General features: G+C 37.8%; 1 protein-coding gene across 1 annotated transcript; it reads left to right on the forward strand.

The window, feature by feature from the left end:
* The first annotated feature begins 15293 nt into the window (after positions 1-15293).
* Positions 15294-15826, forward strand: LOC311604616 (small ribosomal subunit protein uS11). The gene has a single exon (XM_084794652.1). It carries the CDS (start codon positions 15325-15327, stop codon positions 15778-15780), a length of 456 nt encoding a protein of 151 aa, XP_084650778.1. The 5' UTR covers positions 15294-15324; the 3' UTR covers positions 15781-15826.
* Positions 15827-21223: the final 5397 nt, after the last annotated feature.

Raw genomic sequence — 21223 nt, forward strand, 5'->3', positions numbered from 1 at the left:
GTACTTCAGAGAATAGAATATACTTGAAAAATGTTACAGACAGATTATTTTCTTATTATTATTTCCTAAACAATTAAATATAGTCACTAATACCATTTATATGTTATTTGGCATCATTAGCACTCTAGGAAGAACTTGTGCTGAATGTGGAAATGTAAGGAGGTTATATAATTACTATACAATTTTACAGCATAGACATGAGCATCTGTAGATCTTGGATGTAATGAAGAGTTCCAGAAAACCCCACCCCCGATGCAAAGGGTTATATGTATATTCTCCAAGATATGCATATACACTGTGTATACACAAAGAATGAACCCAATACAGAAGGTATGGTTGTTTGTGTTGAAGGATAAAACGGGAAATGTTTTATGCAACTGAAACTATTAAATTCTTAAAATCATAAAGTCAACTTTATTTAAAACATTTTATTTATACTGCTGATATTTCTTTTTTTCTAATTTGTAATTTTACATTTATATGTATTTTAAAAATCTTAGAAGAAAAACATTTTGAAAATATGAGCAAGCTTTTATTTTCACATTTATCTCTACCTTTAATAATATTATGTTTCACTTTTGTCTTCTTTAATATATTGTTTCTTTTGGTTTTTCATGTTTTAATTTTTATAACTTGCTCCTATCCTCCCAATCACATCCTTCCTCCCTCTTCCTCAATTCTCCTCCTCTAGTCCTCTGACAGGGAGGCACTCCTCCCCTACCATAAAACCCCAGCCTATCCAGTCTCATATGGATAGTCTGCATCCCCTTTCTCTTTGTGCCTACAAGGCCACCCAGCCAAGAGGAAGTGATTAAGTCACAGTGCCTGCCGATGCCGCTCCCGTCCAGCAGGAAAGACATCAACACCGGGAACTCTTCTTGCAGCAGTTTTATTCAGGATCCTTGACTACCGGAGTGACCCCGGGAAAAGCTCCCACAGAACCTTTATAGTGTGCCTGTCCTATCAGAAACTGCCACATCGTCACTCCTGGTTGGTGCATTCGGATCATGCCACCTCACGCTATGCCTTGTTCAGATCACACCACCTCACGCTATGCCTTGTTCAGATCACACCACCTCACACTATGCCTTGTTCAGATCACACCACCTCACGCTATGCTTTGTTCGAATCACGCCACCTCACGCCATGCCTTCAGGCATGCGCATAAGGGGCTTGCTCACTGCGCATGCCCCCGCATTGCGCCGGGGAAGCAGCAGGGGGCGCTGCTATCTGTGGCTCTCCACAAGTGCCAGAGTCCATGTTAAAGGTAGTCCCTGATCCAGGTGGAAAATAAGCTGTCCATTGGCTACAGCTAATCAGAGGTTCTAGGTTCTCTGCATGCATTGTCCTTGGTGAGTGCATCAGTTTGTGCAGGCCCCTCTGGGTCCAGATTTGTTGGCTTTGATAGTCTCCTTGTAGAGCACCTACTGTATCCTTCTATCTCCCTATTCTTCCATATGACTCTCAGTGTTCTGCCCAGAGTTTGGTTCTGAGTCTTAGTATCTATTTTGATGCCTTGGTGGGTGGAGTCTATCAGAGGACATCTGTTAGGCTAGTATCCACTTATAAGTGAGTATATGCTATGTGTGTCTTTCTGGATCTGGGTTACTTCACTCAGGATGATCTTTTATGGTTCTATCCATTTGCTTGCAAATATCATGATTTCCTTGTTTTTGATAGATGAACAATATTCAATTGTGTAAATGTACCACAATTTCTGTACCCATTCTTTGGTTGAGGGATATCTAGGTTGTTTACAGATTCTGGCTATTAAGAATAAGGCTGCTATGAACATGGTTGAGCATATGTCCTTGTTGTGTGGTGGAGCATCTTCTGGGTATATTCCAAGGAGTGGAATAGCTGGGTCTTGGGGTAGCACTATTCCCAGTTTTCTGAGAAAGCACCAGATTGATTTCCAAAGTGGTTGTACAAGTTTGCACTCCCTCCAGGAATGGAGCAGTGTTCCATTTTCTCTACATCCTCACCAGCATGTGCTGTCACTTGAATTTTTTTATCTTAGCCATTCTCTTGGATGTAAATCAAATCTCAGAGTCATTTTGATTTGCCTTTCCCTGACAACTAAGGATGTGCTTTTCAGATATTCAATATTTCTCTGTTGAGAATTCTGTTTAGCTCTGTACGACATTTCTTAATTGGATTATTTGGTTTGTTGGTGTTTAGTTTCTTGAGTTCTTTATATGTTTTAGATATTATCCCTGTGGGACATAGGGTTGGTGAAGACCCTTACCCAGTCTGTAGGCTGCCATTTTGTTCTATTGACAGTGTTCTTTGCTTCATAGAAGCTTTTCACTTTCATGAGGTCTCATTTATTAATTGTTGGTCTTAAAGCCTGAGCTGTTGGTGTTCTTCTCAAGAAGTTTTCTCCTGTGGCAATGAGCTCAAGGCTTTTCCCCATATTTTCTTCTAACAGATTTAATGTGTCTGGTTTTATGTTGAGATCTTTAATCCACTTGGACGTGTGTCTTGTACAGGGTGATTTTGTTAATTTGGACAGTGTCTCTCTGCCTTTTAGTTAGTTTGGCTAAGGGTTTATCTATCTTGTTGATTTTCTCAAAGAACCATCTCTTGGTTTTGTTGATTCTTTGAATTGTTACCTTTGTTTCCATTTTATTGACTTCAGCCCTAAATTTGATTATTACTAGCCATCTACTCCTCTTGGGTGTTTCTGATGCTTTTTCTTCCCCTTGGGCCTTCAGGTGTGTGGTTAATTTGCTGGTATGAGATGTTTCCCATCTCTTCATGAAGGCACTTAGTACTATAACTTTCCTTTTAGCACTGCTTTCATTCTGTCCCATAAGTTTAGGTATGTTGTACCTTCATTTTTATTGAAGTTTAGGGAGTCATTTTTTTAAATTCCCTGACTGAGTTGTCACTGAGTAGAGAGTTATTCAGTTCTCATGTATGTGTAGGCTTTTTGTAATTTCTGTCATTTTTCAAAAAGATTCATTTGTCATGTACACAGTACTCTGCCTGCATGTATGCCTGACAGCCAGAAGAGGGCACCAGATCTCATTACAGATGGTTATGAGCCACCACGTGGTTGCTGGGAATTGAACTCAGGACTTCTGGAAGAGCAACCAGTGCTCTTATCCTCTGAGCCATCTCTCCAGGCCCCTGTCATTGTTAATTCTTTCGGTCATTATCACCCCTAGGATATAACATGCAAATATCTGTATTAATATATTATGAGGTCTGAATGAGAATGGCCCCTATAGGCTCCTATATTGGAATACTTGGTTTCCAGTTGGTGGAATAGTTTAGGAAGGCTTAGGAGGTGACCTTGCTGGAGGGGGTATGTCATTGGGGGTGGATTTTGAAGTTTCAAAAGCCCATGCCTGTCCCAGTTATCTTTCTTTGTCAATGTCTTATGCTTGTGTATCAGAGGTACGGTCACAGATTGGCTCCAGTGCTGAGGAGCAAGCCAGTAAGCAGCACCTGTCTATGTCTTTTGTGTCAGCTCCTGCCTCTAGGTTCCTGCCCTGTTCCTTTACTGACCTCCTTCAAAGATAGACTACAATGTGTAGTATAAGAAACAAACTCTTTCCTCTCCTACTTGTGTTTGGTTATGGTATATCATTAGAGCAAATGAAACCCTAACTAAAACAACGCAATAATTCTTCCTTTGTCCCTAGACTTCATTCCAATAAAACTATATACTGTTAAAAATGAGAGAAAATATAACATAGGAAATGATCATCATCTATCTGTCATATTGTTCAATTGATTTCTATTTTTATATATTCAGTCCCCAGGCCTTGTAAAGGTGTTGCCAGTAAGTCTGGTTGCTGGTAAGTGTATACCACTGAAACAATAACTCCAGTTAGGCGGAGGTATAGGATAAGGATAATACCTTCAACTTTAGCCATAATGTGAGTCAGTTCAACTCATGTTTTCCAACTTCACATCCTCAAAGACATTCCCACCCTTCCCAACTACAGGCTTCCTGGCCAAAGATCTATTTATTTTCAGGCCAAGCACTTTTGACAGCTCAGCAACTGGTCTGAATAGATTTCAGGATTTTTGCCTGACTGAAATGAGAGAAACCAGAGGGACTTGTCTTGAATTTCAAAATCACGCAGTACCTAATGCCAGTAGTTAACCATGGGGATCACTCATGAAATGTATCATTTTGAGCCTATGACAAATCCTTTTGTCATATTAAAACCGTCTAGACTTTAAAAAGAGATGTGGGTGCATGATCGTGTGTGTCTGTGTGTTTGTGTGTCTGTGTGTGTGTGTGTGTGTGTGCATGCGCGTGTGTGTGTGTCACAGAGGCTAGAAGAGGTGTTGAATCCTTTGCAACCAGAGCTATATGCAGTTTTTAATCTTGCGTGAGTGAGGAGAACCAAACCCAGATCTTCTGGAAGAGCAACCAGTGCTCATAACCCATATCTGTAGCCCAAACATGTGATGCTTAAGTCTATTCTAGTCTATTGTAGTCTGTGAAGCCTTCAGACTTAACATTTACCTGAAGACTCAACCAGGCTTCTCTGGATTTTCTTATCTCAAATCAGGACTCCTTGGAAGTCAGCCTGTAGAGTCCTCAGTGAGAAAGGAATAAAGAGGAGGCCAGTGGGTGGAAGGTGTATTTTAAATCCATTGTATAGGTTTGTTTAATCATCAGAAGGAAACCAGGAAAGCAGTGACCACACTCAATTTTTCCCTGAGGAACTTTCAATTTAAAAATTTGGCCTAAAATTAAGGGGGAATTCTCTCTCCTACTGTCAAGCTGAAATAAGACTTGGATTGCATTCTGAGCAAGTGGTGGGGATTCTAATTAAAGTTTTTCTTGGATTGACACACTTAGAAAGCTTTAATCTATTTTTTTCCTTAAAGAAAATAGAAAAGTCCAATTTGGTACTAATGTCTTGCTGAGATCAAGTTTCTAAAATGGGAGGCAAATTTTATTTAGAAATAAATGCTATGTATTTATTTTTTATATTGTTTGACAGCAGAGTACATCTGTATGGGAATATTAAAAGCTAATGGGACTGAGTTATTAACCAAGAGGAAAATTATGTAGTTCTGTAGATTCAAGACTGTGTGCAAATGTATAATTTATGTGTACATGTATAAATTTGCAACTACAATAGTAAAGAGACAGATAAAAGAAATAAATTATATTAATGAACAATGTACTTTCTGTTTGCAATTTACACAGTGACTTTTTCACTGTGTCAGTAGAAACTCTAAAATAGATTCCTGTAATGAAGACTCAAGATGTGTGTTTAAAATACTGCCACGGTTATTTAATAGCAGTTTTACTTTGTCCTAGTATGGTTTACTCTATTTTTGTGTATAACATTTTTTCACAGAAATGAGAGCATCAGTAACATGGATTCCAAAGATGGCTTAGCACAAAATTAACATCTTCAGCAAGGATGTCAGAGACATGTAGAGTCATGACTTTCCTAAAACAAAATTCTAGTAACATTAAAGGAAATACTCAGCTAAAACAATAGCCCACCTCTTCCTTCTTCTATTTCTTTCAACATATCACATGCCATACTCATCTATGGCTATGTAAAACAGTTGATTGCCGCTCTAGTTTTTTGCTAGCATCTAATTCTTAGTTCATGTGGTTCACCTTAGCTAACTTTTCCCTTCCTTCATATACCCACCTGTAAAATGGGGAGAGTGAAAGCATGCATTGGGAAGTGGCACAGTGTTTATGTATTGTGGCAATCAAATATTTTGGCACAGGTGAGACGTTACATGGGATCTGGCATAAAGAAAGCACTCATAGGCATGTTATGGATTATCACAGCATCTGAAAACAGCTTCACTAGTATGACAACAGTCGTGCTTTCTTAATAATCCACTACAAATGACCACATCAGAAGTTTGTTTCAAGCTATACTAGGGACGGGATCAAAAGATAAAGCAGCCATAGTTTTTATAGTTACACAGAATTACCATTAGAAAAATTCATGTATAAATACAGTCATCATTTCTTTGAAAGTCCCTCATCAAAATAAACTTGGTGATCTCAGTTGGACTCTCTTGTCTTTTGGCCTCCCAGGTCAGGCCTGACCAGGAAGTAAGAAAGAAATGGCCACCTCATTATGAGAGTTCTTTGCTTTGCTCCAATCTTTCTGTGAGAAAAGTGTCAGAAGAGAGCTCAGGATGCACCTAGGGACAGCCAGCAGCACTTGCAGACAGGGCTGTTCCTTATGATGCTTGAAGACATTAAAAATGAATTAGTGGGATTGGAAGCCTCACATAGAAAGCACTAGCACAGCACAGAATGGAAAATTCACAGGTTAGCACTTTGGAATATTTATTTCGTCTACTTCTAAAATATTTAGTCTGGAACATTTTAAAGTGATAGTTTATTGGTGCATACATTTGTCCAAACTTACATCAGTCAGGCTGCATGGTGCTTTGTAGATACAGGTTCATAGCTAGCTGAATGTTTAAAAAAGCCCATATGTAAAAAGCCTAGTCTTTCTGTGAGAGTAGATATAAAATGTAGGTCAGGACAAGAGTATGGGAAATGAGGTAATGAGAGATGTGGAGAACATTCCTGTGGGGCTAGTTTCTCTGATGTCCAACTGAGCTACATATTAATGGATGAAAATCTCTCATAACTGATAAAAACAGGCTGTCTCTTGACAATTATCACAGCTCCCTTTGCAAAATAGATGCTTTGTTTAGATGTTATCCATTCCTGGACTTTTTCTCTTTGAGAAATCACAGATTCAGATAATTGCAGGTCTATTAGCACATCAATTACATAAAGACTTTGATTTTTTAGCAAGAAGTGTGCTTCAATTCATTCTTGCAGGTGTTATTGAGAGATTAGTTGTCCTGGAAAAGAAAGTTAGCTACAATTAGACAGCAATAACCTGGTGTGCTCGTGGCATGTATTTTCAGGTTCCTGTTGTGGAGAGATATGTGTAGACTTTTTCAAAGTAACACAGAATTAGCATAGCCTTTACATTTTCTTCCTTGTAAAGGTCCAAAAGGGTACACATAAAATAGCAAATAAATAGCACACTGTTTATTACACCAGCTTTCTTATTAAACAAGACAATGTGAGATCATTGATGGAAACTAGATTTGTTAAAGCAAGGTCTAGTTTTAATCACGAAGTTCATTTGCATGTTTTTACGTCCTTGATTGTTAAATTGAACAAGGGGCAGAAAGGGTGTGATGAGAGGTTTAAGGGAAAACACAGGGAGGTTCAGTAACGGTCACTTGACTCAACAAGTTGACGGCACTCCGGATCTTAAACATTGGCGCTTAATTAACTCAGACACCGAGAAAATTCGTAAGAAAAGAACTTATTAAAATATTGCATTTTCTATATTCAAACTGAGTCAGAGAACTTCTGTACAGCCCATAATAATTTATTTCCAGCACTGACATATAAAGTGCAACGCTATGCATGTGCTAGTTAGTGGAAGGTTGCGCTTAAGGGCCATCAGATTCTGTAATTAGGAATCTACATTGCAAAGGCCATGCCTGGCACTATGTGAGAGTGGGTAGTTTCAAAGCCCTTTTACTCTCCACATTTTAACAGCTGAGTGGGATCTAATTAGCATAATGAATGTCAGACATTCATTGCTCAGTAAAATTAGTGGTCATTATTGAGAGTGATCACTGATAGGACTCTAGGTTCTATTAAGGTAAGATGAAAATTGGCTTCGTGGTAAAGAACACTTGTTCTTGTATTTCAGTTCCCCGCACCCACGTGGTTGCTCGCCACCACCTTAACTTAACTCCACTTCCGGGGGATCTCTATTCTGACCTCTTAGGAAATTAAACATACTTGTGGTCCACAAACACACACACACACACACACACACACACACACATACACACACACACACACACACAAGCAAGACACTGCTACATATTTATAAATCGAAAAATTAAAATGCTCCCAGAAATGTAACTTGGCTGAAATGTTTACCAATATTTCATGCACTTGCATGAGCAGAATGGTGAAATTAAGGAAGCGCTGGGCTGGTGCCTTAGATTGTGCCATATGCCACCGTCCTTCATGGCCTGATGCTAACTGCAAAAGTCTCCATTTCCTGCCTCCACAATGCTGTTAGAACCATCTCAAGGGAACTTTGTATAAGGTAGTGAGTACTTAGGATGCCTGCTAAGACAGAAAGAGATTTGCCAAACTTACAGAATAAATACTGTTCACTATTTACTGCCTCAGTGCACATAGATGTTTGCTTTATGTATGTTACATGTATAACACAATTTAATCTAAAATTTATTTTCATTATAAAGTGGAATTGTATGATTTTTCCTGGGGGCATGTTAGCAAAAGTCTTTGATAGGGCACCAATAACAGACCACAGAAACAATTCCATACAACACCAGAGCTGTAAATCAATGAGTTAAATTTGAGTTGCTTTATGAATCACAGGAAACTCATGGATGGCGACACCACCAAAGAGGCTCCATATGTGAGCACACTACACCAGAAACACACCCTATCACTGTCTTTCCACAATGTCTGAATTTATTGACTATCAAGATATCCACAAAGTTTAGTGGGACTGATAACATCAACTGCCATAAAATTAATGTATGTTAGGAGGTATTACACACTTCAACTCAAAATCCAAAACTCCCTTTAAATTTTTTTTATTTAAAAAAAGATACCATTTACACTGCCCTCTTCTCCCTCCTACTCCTTCCATATTCTCCTAATCCCTCCCATATTCATCGCCACGTCATCTTTAAGCATTGCTATTACGTATGCATATAAGGAAATAAACATACAGATGCAACATGTTGAGTCTGCTCTGTGTTGCCTGCATGTACATATTTCTAGGATGATAATTTGGTATTAGATAACCAATTTGAGGGCACATCCCTGGAGAAGATTAATTTGCCCTCTCTCAGAGGTTTTTTAGTTGTGTAGAGCTTTTCATTTAGGGGTGGGGTTTTGTTAATTGCTCATAGATTGAATTTACCCCATCTATACTTGGATGTCATGTGTTGGAATTGTTCAGGTCTTGTCTAGGCAGCCATGTTGAGATTTTGTGGATGTATCTTCCCTGCCATAGTAAGAAAGCATAATCTTCCTGGTCTTCTGAATATTCCCAGTTATACGACCCATTTTTACAATGCTCTTAGAGCCTTAGGTACAGAAGTTGTATTATAGATTATTCAACTGTGGTAGAGAACCCCACAGTCAACCTAACTGTAAGAAAGAGATGGCCCAGGAAAAGGAAGATTAAATATTTTTTAACCATTAAAATAATTTAGCATGTCCTTCATATTTAAACATAGAAAACAACCATTAGTAGTACTGGAGATGTGAAGTTTTGATTAACTCTAGTGATCACAAGATATTTTTTCTCTCCTTTACTCTTTTTTTTACTGTTTACCATTGTTACATATAGTACTATACATCCTACATGTTGTTTATAATAATTGTTTCTTAAAATGTATTATAGCTTTCATATTGACTGTTAAATCATTTTATTTAATGTGTCAGTGTATAATTAATTGCATGAATCAATACCATAATTTAAAAGAAATATTTTTAAATACTATTTCAAAATCCAACTTGGTCAGTTGTTATTTTAGCTTTAATATATTTTATTTATGTGTTTATAAATATTATTTGGAAAAGTGGATCAATGTGAATCACCAGGCCGATAAAGGTTTCTGTGACACAAAATGTTAAGGGCAGGACCCTATTCTAGAAAGTTCTGTTAATGCCAACACCAGTGTCCAAATTAAATTTAATTACCTAAAGAATTTTCTTTTCTATATGTTATAGAATTAGCTGACTAGTGTGTGCATATGTATGGAGAGAAATTGTGTATGTGTGTGAAGTAGGTTTTAACTTAACTCAGAAATTAAAAAAATAAAGTCAGCTTATGGGCAGATCCAAGATCGGGTAAAATAGAGTAAGGAGGAATTTAGTTTGTTGTATATTCTTTTGAAAAACCACTTCTCTGCTTTGCAGGATGCAAGAAGAGAATTTCTTGGAGAACCATTTACTGGGTACTGTATTTCAATCTTTCTCCTACTTGTCTCTTTCGTCTTGTGGACAAGAGACTCGTTTACTAAATAGACATTAGCCAGCAAGGAGGTGTGCAGGCATCGAGTGATGACAGTAAGCCTGAAGGACAGCATATCAATGTTGTTGGTTTAATTTTAGCTGAAAAGCAATCGTCAGTTTTCTTTGACCCAAATTCTTATTTCTAAATGCAAGTAGGGTGTGATTCCCTATCCTTGGCTAAGCTCAAGTTCATGTATCTATGCAGAAGTTCTTCACAGAGAACCCTTGCTTTTCTGATTTGTCAGACCTAAAGAGAATTGACTTATGGGTTTCAGGAGTTTAAATAACTTCTTGCAGCTGAAGATTAAATTTCCAAAACTATAAAATGGCAAAATAATCATGTCACCAGTGAGCTTCACACAGAGCTAATGCTGGCTTTAATAATGTAGGCACATACTAAATCTAAAGTGTCTACATCTACCCTTTCTTAACCCTTTCTTAATCAAGGAGTATAGGATGCTTTCTAGACATTTTTATTATTATTTTATATGTTTTTGTGTATTATTTTATATGTATTATTTTATATTTATTTTATATGTCTATGTAAATATTTAATTACTTACATACACTTCTGTGCCAATGCATCCCTGGTACCTACAGAGGCCAAAAGAAGGTGTTGGATCCCCAGTTATTTGACTTATAGACTGGTTTAAGCCAGGTACTGGGAATTGAATGCATGTCCTATATAAGAATAGACAGTACTCTCTACCACTGAGATATCACTCCAGCCTCAGGATCACTGGATTTTTGCATGATAAATTTTCTCTTCCATAAAGCTTGCTTGTGGCAAATTGACTTAAACTTGTGCTTATTTCTTTTTATAAAAAGTTGGAAAGAAGAGCCATATAGTTTGTTTATATTGGTATACAAGTGAGGAATAACCAACCACTTCATGGCATATGTAAAATGCCCTAGGAAAACACAGTGAAGTTAAGTAATAGAAAGACAACATGTACAAATTTCTATTTTCCAATAAGAACACAAACTTTCTTTCATCTAATTACTTGAAAAATGATTGTCTTCCAACTAAAAGAAAAAAATGACCACGGAAAAAGTTAAGAATAGGAAGCACTATTTAAGAACTGTGGTTGATCTGCGTAAGTACTGGCATTGTAACTAGGCAAGTCATATCTGGAGACATGGCTCCATTGGCACATGAGCAGAGCCCTGCATTCTGTCTTGAGCACTGTACGAAACACTTGTAATCCTAGCATTCCAGGACTGGACATTCTTGTCTATAGCCTAAGCTATGGAAGACTCTGTCTACAGAGCAAAACATTCACAGGTAAGTAAGTTTAGAAGAACCCAAATATCTTATTTTTCTATATCATTCGGCATCTCAGTACTAAGTAGGCCTTCCCCTCCTGCTTGCTCCAAACTAACAGTTCCCCCCTTTTCCCCTTCGGTTCAACTAATTCATCAGCAGGTCAGGTTTCTTCATTGTCAGGAAATAATTCATTTCAATCAGTTCTAGAGTAAACCATTTGTCTAGGTGACAAAGACAGGTTCCTAAAATGCCTCTCTGTTTCAACTCTCCTAAAATAGGTTTTCCAAAGGAGAACCAGAGTGATATTTTTAATTTTATATATCAAACCAAGTGAATTTCCTATAATAATTGAGTGTAATGATACTCCTTCACATTGAGACTAAAATTCCCATGTATTAGCTCAGCTTTTAGAATGAAGCATGTGACCATCACATGCAGTCTCTGTCATTACTTCCAGGCTTGTGGACTTTCACACAGTTTTCATAGTAGACTTCATCTATGCCTCTCATTGCTGTTCCCCACCATGGTGGCATTTCACAAAGTGTGTGTGTGTGTGTGTGTGTGTGTGTGTGTGTGTGTGTGTGTGTACCAATATATATAAATATCATCAGTTCTCAAAGAGACTTGTCAACGCCGTTCTCCCATGTCCTTTGCCATCATTTCAACATCATTTAATTCATTGCTTTACAATGATCTCTATTTGATTTCTGATTGTTTAATAGTTAACAAGTATATGGTGTTTCCTGTGCTAAACGTTAAATGATTTCTAGTATTTCTAGTATGATGATACGTCCCTTGGTGAACTCTTTCAAAAACATCCACAACTCTGGTTCACAGAGCTGAGAATACTGGCTTTTTGTCTAATGATTCTATTCCTAGACAGCATAGGATGTGTTAATGGGAAATGTTTGGCAAATGTTGATTAGATGACTGATTGGTGATATCAATGTTCAGGGCTGTGACTCATAAGTATTTCTAGGATTTTTTGGCCTTCCATGGCTATTGGATGGTAATTTGATTACCCTCAAACTGTGTGCGAAATAGAATTTTCTAATTTCTTTCCACACATTCAGCAGTCAGTGTAGATATTTTTTAAGACACATCTCCAATGAATGATAATACTGTGATAGAACGCTACCCTGCATTTCTATTTTTCCTGCTTATAATATTTTTCATGTTAGAAACAGTAAGAGATTCAAAGAATAAAAAAATAACATAAAAGAATGATAGTCATATAGTATAGTAAATGTTACGTTATTGTGGCCCTCTCTAAGATGTTTTACTGTATTGTACATACTCACCTTCTATGATGAGGTGAGATGATGCAATATCTGCACAGTAAGATGTACTAGTGTGACTGGCATGGGCTTTATTATATAATGTTGGGTAACTACACAAAGTTATTTGATCATCACCACCAGGACATGTAACCATTGTTTTAGAGAGCGGGATAGCTACTGAGTTTCTAAGGATGGATAGTTTATAGGATATGAATACATGAGACCAAAAGATTAGGCATGCCCTGGGGAGGACAGAAGAGGAAGGTATAGAACTTCATCTTGCTATTAAAAATGGTACTGTGCAATTTAAAACTCATAAAAAAATTTATGTGAGGGAGGGAGGGAGGGAAGAGCAAAATAAGATCAAGGGGATTTTAATCGAGTTATAATGTAAATAAATTATAATAAAATATGTACTAAAAATTTATGTTTGAAACTTTCAATTTGATATTTTCAGATGGCGGTTAATTAAGAATAACAGAAGTTATGTAAGTGATGTTATAAATAGCCAGGGACTGAGATTTTTCCTCCTTTGCTCTTCGCATGGGAAAGTGTTAATAGCATCCACGCTGTTATAGTGTTAGAAATTCAAATATCCAATCCCTTCCTACTGCTGTTAGAATGGAGTAAAATCTGTACAGGCTCTGGAATTTCCTCCACAAGCAAAATCTTGTTTCTCTAGTTTCATCAATCACATCTATCCCTGGTATTTCTCTTCACTGTATCTGTGATACTTGCAGAATACATGTATGACCATGTTTGAGATGACACACATTCTACCTTCAATTGTAGTATTCTTCTCTGCTTCTGTCTCCACCACTAATGACCTCTTGACTCACCCCAAGAACTATCCCATGTATCTTGACCTTGGCAATGCCCTGTTCTTGATGAGATGTGTTTCCTCTGAGAAATGAGCTGAATCCTTTGCTTTGTCAGGGATTGACATTCAAAAACGTGTTTCTGATCCAAAATGCCAAGAGAAGAGTGTATCTGTTTTTCCTAATTTTTTATTATATTTCTTTTTCTTAACATATATATTTATATTATTACACACAAATAAAATAAACTACATACCGCAGGAAGACCCATGAAACAATCAGGGAATTATATACAGGTTACATTTCTCCCTCTCTCGGCATTTCTTATTGGCTTGTTGTTCTTTGTACAGCACTGAGGCCTCATGGTCTTTCTCTTTCTCCTGACCATGTTGGCATGCCTATTGCTGTTGTCCTTGTTTGGTTCGTTTTTAGGCAGTCATGCTAGTAAGACTTAATGGGTGTGACTTTGGAAATTACTGGAAGACAAAGTCTCACAGAAAATCCTCTGCTCCTTTGGCCCTTAGATCTTTCCTCCTCTTCAGGCTTAGGGGTGAGCCTGGTTTGCAGATATATCCATTAGCACTGGGTTCCACAATCTGTGTTTGACCAGCTGTGGTTTGTTGTAATGATCTCCATCTGTTGTGCAGAGAGGTTTCCTTGATGAAGGATGAGGATTACACTTATCTGTGTTCATAGGAACAAATATTTAGAGTGTAATTAGGGGATAATACAGTTTTAGCAACGTTGTAGTTGTAGGTTGCCTTCCAAGATCAATGACTCTACTAGTCTTAAATAATTGGCTAGATTTCCAATACTGGGCATGATTTCTTCCCTGTTGAATGGTTCTTAAGTCCCATTATGGAGTGTGGTAATTTGAATGGAAATGTCCCCATAGGCCCATAAGGACTAGCACTATTGGAAAGTGTAGCCTTGTTGGCAGTTTTTGGAGGAGGTGTGTCATAGGGGACAGATTTTTTATGTCTCAGAACCTTAAGCCTGGCTTGAGTGTTTTCCTGCTGACTGCGGGTCCACATGTAGAACTCGGGGCCACCCCTCCAGCACCATGTCTTTCTGTATGTTGCCAGTCCATGCTTTCTGCTATGACAATAATGGACTGAACTTCTGAAACTGTAAGCCACGCGTGATTAAATGATTTTTCTCTACAAGAATTGCCATGGCCATGCTGTCTTCACGGAAATAAGACCCTAACTAAGATGGAAGTTAGTAACAGAGACTGGTGTATTGTTTTGATGGGCCTGACCATGCATTCCTTTGGGGGAATGTGGACTTCGAGACATTAGATTACAAGAGCAATTGAAAGCTTTAAGTGTGGCTTCTTGGGCTGGACTAGAAGAAGAATGGAAGGCAATGGTCCTGAGAATGACTACTAGTGAGCCAAAGATAAGAGTTAGGGATAATGTCCACATGCAAAAAAGTGAAATAAAAAGTTACTTTGCACGTTTTTAATGCTATGCTGCTGAGAATAAAATACATTTGCATGTTTGAAACATGAAGGTCTATGTATGTTATGTGCCTTATTATACATACATTTAGTCATGATATATTGGCATTAACTATATACCCAAATGGTAAAAAAAAAATTGTACAAATATTTAAATTTTTAATATTTTTGAACTTAAGACATTCATTCATGTTCTCAAAGCAATAACATTTTTAGAAGAAAAAGAAATAACTGTAGGGGCCCAGATGAAGTGATTTCAGAGAAGGATAAGGTTAGCATGTAGCCTAGAGACCAATCTTGTGATATTTTGCCAAAGAATATGTCTGCTTTCTTCTGCCCTTGTCCAAAAACAAAAAACAAAAAAACTCAAAAAAAAAAACAACAAACAAACAAACAAGCTTTCCGGTGTAGGAGTCTGGCGGCGACGATCAGAAATGGCACCTCGCAAGGGGAAGGAAAAGAAGGAAGAACAGGTCATCAGCCTTGGACCCCAAGTGGCTGAAGGAGAAAATGTATTTGGTGTCTGTCACATCTTTGCATCCTTCAACGATACCTTTGTCCATGTTACCGATCTTTCTGGCAAGGAAACCATCTGCCGAGTGACTGGTGGGATGAAGGTAAAGGCCGACAGAGATGAGTCCTCTCCATATGCAGCCATGTTGGCTGCCCAGGATGTGGCCCAGAGGTGCAAGGAGCTGGGCATCACTGCCCTACACATCAAACTCCGGGCCACAGGAGGAAACAGGACCAAGACTCCTGGACCTGGAGCCCAGTCAGCCCTCAGAGCTCTTGCTCGCTCAGGGATGAAGATTGGGCGGATTGAGGATGTCACTCCCATCCCCTCTGACAGCACTCGAAGGAAGGGAGGTCGGCGTGGTCGGCGTCTGTGAACAGGACTTCTCAAGCTATTTTCTGTTAATAAATGGCTTTGTATAAGCTAAAAAAACAAACAAACAAACAAACAAACAAACAAAACTGTATGAGTCTAAATTGAAGATTTATGGATTAACAGCTTTGGCAGGGGAAGTTTCCAGACAGCCTGGTATTGACTACCTTGCATGGCTATTAGTGGTCACACTTATGTAGATTTATAATGGAACGGAGTAATCTCAGCAGCAAAAAACACAAAATATATCTTCTGAGGAGAAAGGGGGCATCAGGAAATGTAAACAGATTAAAGAAAACCCTGATGCCAAGTGCAATAAAAGGAGTGGTGACCTAGAGCAAGACCTCATCCTCCTAAGCTTCCAATTTGGAAAAAGGAATTAACTAAAAGTGAAAAAGAATTAAAGAAGAGCTCAGGGCTAGTCTTGGTGATGCACAACTTTAAGCCCAGCACTCGGAAGGCAGAGCTAGCAAATCTTTCAGGTTAAGGCCAGCCTGGTCTACAGAGTCTGTTTCAGAACAGTGAACCCCAAGCAGTGAAGGAAACTGTTGAAAACAGGAGGTTGGTGAAAATGTATTTGAACAAGGGAACATATTTGAGCCCCAGCAAAGAGCAGAACCTGGCAGCTTTGGCTATGTGGTTTTGGCTTCCTGAAAGGAGTTAATGATCTGAAGATCATCTCAACATCAAAAATGAAGATGCAGAGTTTTTAGTTTGCTCAGTTGGTTTTCCATCTTGCTTCAATCCATGTTTCTTCAGTATACTCCCTTTATTCCCTTTTGGAATGGTAATATATATCCTCTGCCATTATATGTTGGGAGTATGCTATTTGCTTTTTGATTTTGATCATATAGGGGATTACAGTTAAAAGACTGTATGGCTCTCAAATATTTGGAATTTTAAATAATGTTGAGACTATAGTAGACTATAGGAACTTATGAAATTGGACTATATGTATTTTGTTCATGATATATTTATAAGCCTAAAAGGCCAGGGAATGGAATGTTTAGTTTGAATGAAAATGGTCCGATAGGTTCACAGAGACTGGTGCTATTGGGAGGTGTAGCCTTATTGGAGTAGGTGTGGCATTGTTGCAGGAAATATGTTCCTGGGGGTGGATTTTGAGGCATCAGAAGCTCAATACTGGCCTAGTGTGGTTCAAAGTGTCTTCCTGCTGCCCACGGATCCAGATACACAACTCTAGGTTTCCTCTCTAGCACCAGGTCTGCCTGTGTGTTCCCATGATGATAACGGACTAAACCTCTGAACTGTAAGCTAGCCCCAACTCAGTGTTTTCTTTTTTAAGGGTTGCCATGGTCATGGTGTCACTTCTCAGCAATAAAACTATGACAAAGAGCTTTTGGTTAATGCTAAGATACGCACCCCAATAAAACACACTTATGGCTATCATGGCACTGTGGTGATTGCTGCGGCTCACAGTCATAGCTCGGTAGGACTTCTAGTTAATTTCTTCCTTTGGAAGATCTCATGGCACCTTCTATTTCCATGAAAACTAGTCCTCATGGAGTAGGCATTCATGTCAGGTATGGATCAGGACCTCTAGGCCTTGCGTGAGAAGTGCATGGTGTCTTACATTCCACTTGTGGGGTCAAACCAGGGCCAATAGCAATAACCTGTTTGCTTTAGAGGTCTTCTGACCAACAAGCCAAAAGAGGCTTCTCCAGCCTGGGGTTGGGTGTTTTTTTCGATGGTGTTTGGCTCCTTCTGAGGGAACTGTCAGTCTAGATGAAACAATTTTATTTAAATTATACATTTATATACAGACTCACGTGTATTATATGGTTTTTGCTTTTGTATTTTTAGGTAAACCATGAATAGTATTATTTCTTATGATGTTTTTTTCCAGACATTTTTACTGTTATTTTACCCACCTCCCTCCTTATTCTGGTTCTATCACTTTTAAGGCCATTAGACTTGGATCTCTGAAGTAAGTGAAACATACTTACGACATTTTAGAAAGTCATGTTTTATAACAACTAAGGATATTATCTGTTTCTCTCACTGCACTGAAATCATTTCCAGGATAGTTCATGAGTCATATATTAGGGCTCACATGTGAATTTTAATGGTTGCTGATTTTTTACATACAGAATGGAAGGAGATTTGCTAAAATCAAAGCCAGTATTAGCTTCCTTGACATATCATTATCCCTTATCCTTGGCCAATATTTACTAAGTGCATTTTTTCTCAGAATAACATTGCAGGAAACGTGTGGAGAATAAATTGTTAAGTATAAATGCCATTAGAAAGTCCAAGTAAATGTCACAGCAAATGTTAAGTAATGTGGAATTAGATGGAGACTTCGCCCCCCCCCCCCAACACACACTATACACACTCTCTCATGTGCATCATGTACACACACAATATATATATTTAAATTGTTATAGCTTCTGTTCTCTGTAAAGGCTAACTCATGTTTGTTCCAATTGTTATGCTAAAGATAACTTAATATACATCATTTGAATAGAAACTAAGTCTTTACTGCCAAAGAATATTTATTTTTCTTCTCTATACCCTGAAATTTCTTTGACACTTCCACAAATTATCATAGTATATTTTATTGCTATGTCTATACCCTTTTCTCTTTGCCCCCATACAAATAGCAAAACGTGTATTGAAATTCCTTTGAAAAAAATCAATCCTGTGCTTTATGGATTTATGTAACTACCTTGCGGTATTTATGATACTGTGAAAACTGGCTGAGATAAGGTGAACTGTTCAGATAAGGCAGGTGGTTTTTACATTTATTTTTTTTCCAAAATGAAATCTACATATTAGAAACTCTGTTTTCAAACTATATAGGATGTATCATATCTTTAAGAGAGCTATAATTATATCTGACTATTAATGTAAAGAATAATTACAGCACATTTTGATAAATAAGCAAAGTATAAATGTAACTTATAATATTGTATATTTTTAGAAACATAATTATTTAATAAGTGTATCTTAAATTTTATTTAATGTTTAACTGATTGGTAATTATTGATATATTTATGGACTTCATAATAACAGTTGAACAGAAGTATACAAAATGTAATGATCAGATCAAGGTAAATATGCCAGTTTTCTCAAACATTTATTATTTATCTGTGTTGGGAATATTCAAGGTCTAATTTACTAGTTATTTTGATATAATTAATTATAAATAATAGGTATTCTACTATTTGTAGAAAATTAAAAAGAATTCCCTTTACTGAACTATACTGTTGAACCATTCTTTGCATCTACCAACTCTCCCCCCACCCCCGCCCTTCCTTAGCCTCTGCTGGCTGCTAGGTTACTGTCTAAAATCTTAGGAGTTCAATGATTATAGCTTCCACATATAATGAGAACACATGGCATTTGTCTTTCTGTGCCTGACTTATTTCACTTAACACTGTCTTCTAGAGTCCTGTAATTTCCTGTAAGGGATAGGGTTTCATTGTTTTTTCCTGGGAGAATAAAGTCTCTTCTTATATAGGAGCCACATTTTTCTCCATTCCCTCTGTCAGCGGTCGTGTATACACTGCTTTTGCAGGAATGAGAAATAGACTTCTCAAGAGATGCGTTCTATTTGCTATTGGAAGCAGCTGGCATTTGAAATCAGAGAAAAACAAAATCTGCTTCTGAGGTCAAACAGAATGATGTTGGGTACGGGTGAGGTAGTGCTGACATGGGAATTGGGAGTAATGGAGCGAGACCATGTAATAAACTTGTATTCCTGGTTTTGGATGCAATGATTGCCTGTGTACAGTCAATACTTTAATACATTATAGGTATTAAATTCTTGAGAAAATTGTATACTAAATATACATAAGATATCAACCCCCACTCAGTTGTACTAACCTATAATGTGTAGAGGTTTAACCATGTTACCACATTTATAATGTTATCAACCATATATTTTGTTCAATGCCGTCAGCCTTAGCATAATTTTTCTATTAAACTTACTCTCTCATAAAACACATTAATTTCCATCTATAGGCTACTAAGCCTATGAAACACTGTATGATACTATCACTTTTATTGCCAGTTTTTCCAGGAAGAAAAACTACGAGGAGAGGAATTATTGATCAGATAAAGGAAGAGGGGTGGGAAAAAGTAGAAAAGAGAGAAGACAAATGAGCCAACAAATGAATATAATAGGAGTGGGAATCTTCAAGGAAAAAACGTACAGATTTAGAGAGCCTAATTTTGTAAATTCCAAATGAAAAGAAAATGAATCCTTAAAAGGGAAGTTGAGAAGCGAATACCATCTCAAAATATAATCTCTGGGGATGCTGAGGAATGCTGGCTCTGCCATCTGCAATGGATTGCTCATTCGCAGTGAAGGGAAGATAGGTGGTAATTGGATCCCATGTCTATCCACCCACTCCAAGAATAAGTGAGAATGGTAGAAAGAGGCCAAACAGATGGAGGAATGATGTCATGAGGCTGAGGGGGAGGCTGGAGGAATCCCCCTTGCTGTAAGTGGGACTTTGGAGTGCTGATTTAAATTAGTAGACCCAGAGGAAACTCCAGGATAAGGCGGCAAAGGCAGGGTGAGAAAAGCTGTGGGAAGCTGAGCTACTGGCAACTCTCCTTCCCATAATCTTCAGTAGAAAGATGGATGAGAGTCAGTGGCTGTTGATGTGTCCAGGGAGTTCTGAGGCACCTTCTGCTGGGCAAACCATTTGTTAACAAAGAACATGTATAACAAAAAGTGGAAAGGCATCCATGTTCCATTTCTACATGTTGCCTGAGACACCAGCAGTGAGCCTCTATTGAGAACCTGTGCTTTTCTGGGATAATGTGCATTCTTTGTATTTTTTCTCCCATAAAAGGAACAGTATCAATGTGAAATGAGAGAGAAGGTCCCGTAATTTAACTTGATGAGTGACTGCTTTTTCCACTGGAGGGGCATCAACCTCATCACCACCGAGAACCAGAGACACTTGAGGATAGAGCTGAGAAGCAGCAACAACCAACTTTAACTTAGTGCTTGGGGAAGCTAAAGTTGCCCCCACACCCCGGGGAGAAAGCAGCAATTTAGTCCTTGAAATATTGTAAATTCCTCCTTATCCTGACTTGTTCCTCAAATCTTTGATATATATATAATTTATTTTCTATAGTGTATCAATTCCTTAATTAATAGCAAGATAGGTGAGGTTAGATTTGGAATATTTATCATTTTTACTAATGATACTAATTTATATATGATTGCAATGATGATTGGAGTTTACAGTATATAAAATTTCTGATACATAGATGAGATATGTTACGTATTAGCTCTCACCTTCTTGTCTTCATTCTTAAAGTTTAACAATGGTTGGCAAGTCCTAAGGTAAGATTTTTACCCACTGACTGCATCGGCACCTATATGAAACTATTTCTTTACAAGAAATATTAATCCTAAAAATACCTTAGATTTCTCCTTTACCCCTTGACCATGATAGTTGATTATG

This window comes from Acomys minous, assembly GCF_964271855.1.
Source record: "Acomys minous genome assembly, chromosome: 9".
Classification (NCBI taxonomy): Eukaryota; Metazoa; Chordata; class Mammalia; order Rodentia; family Muridae; genus Acomys; species Acomys minous.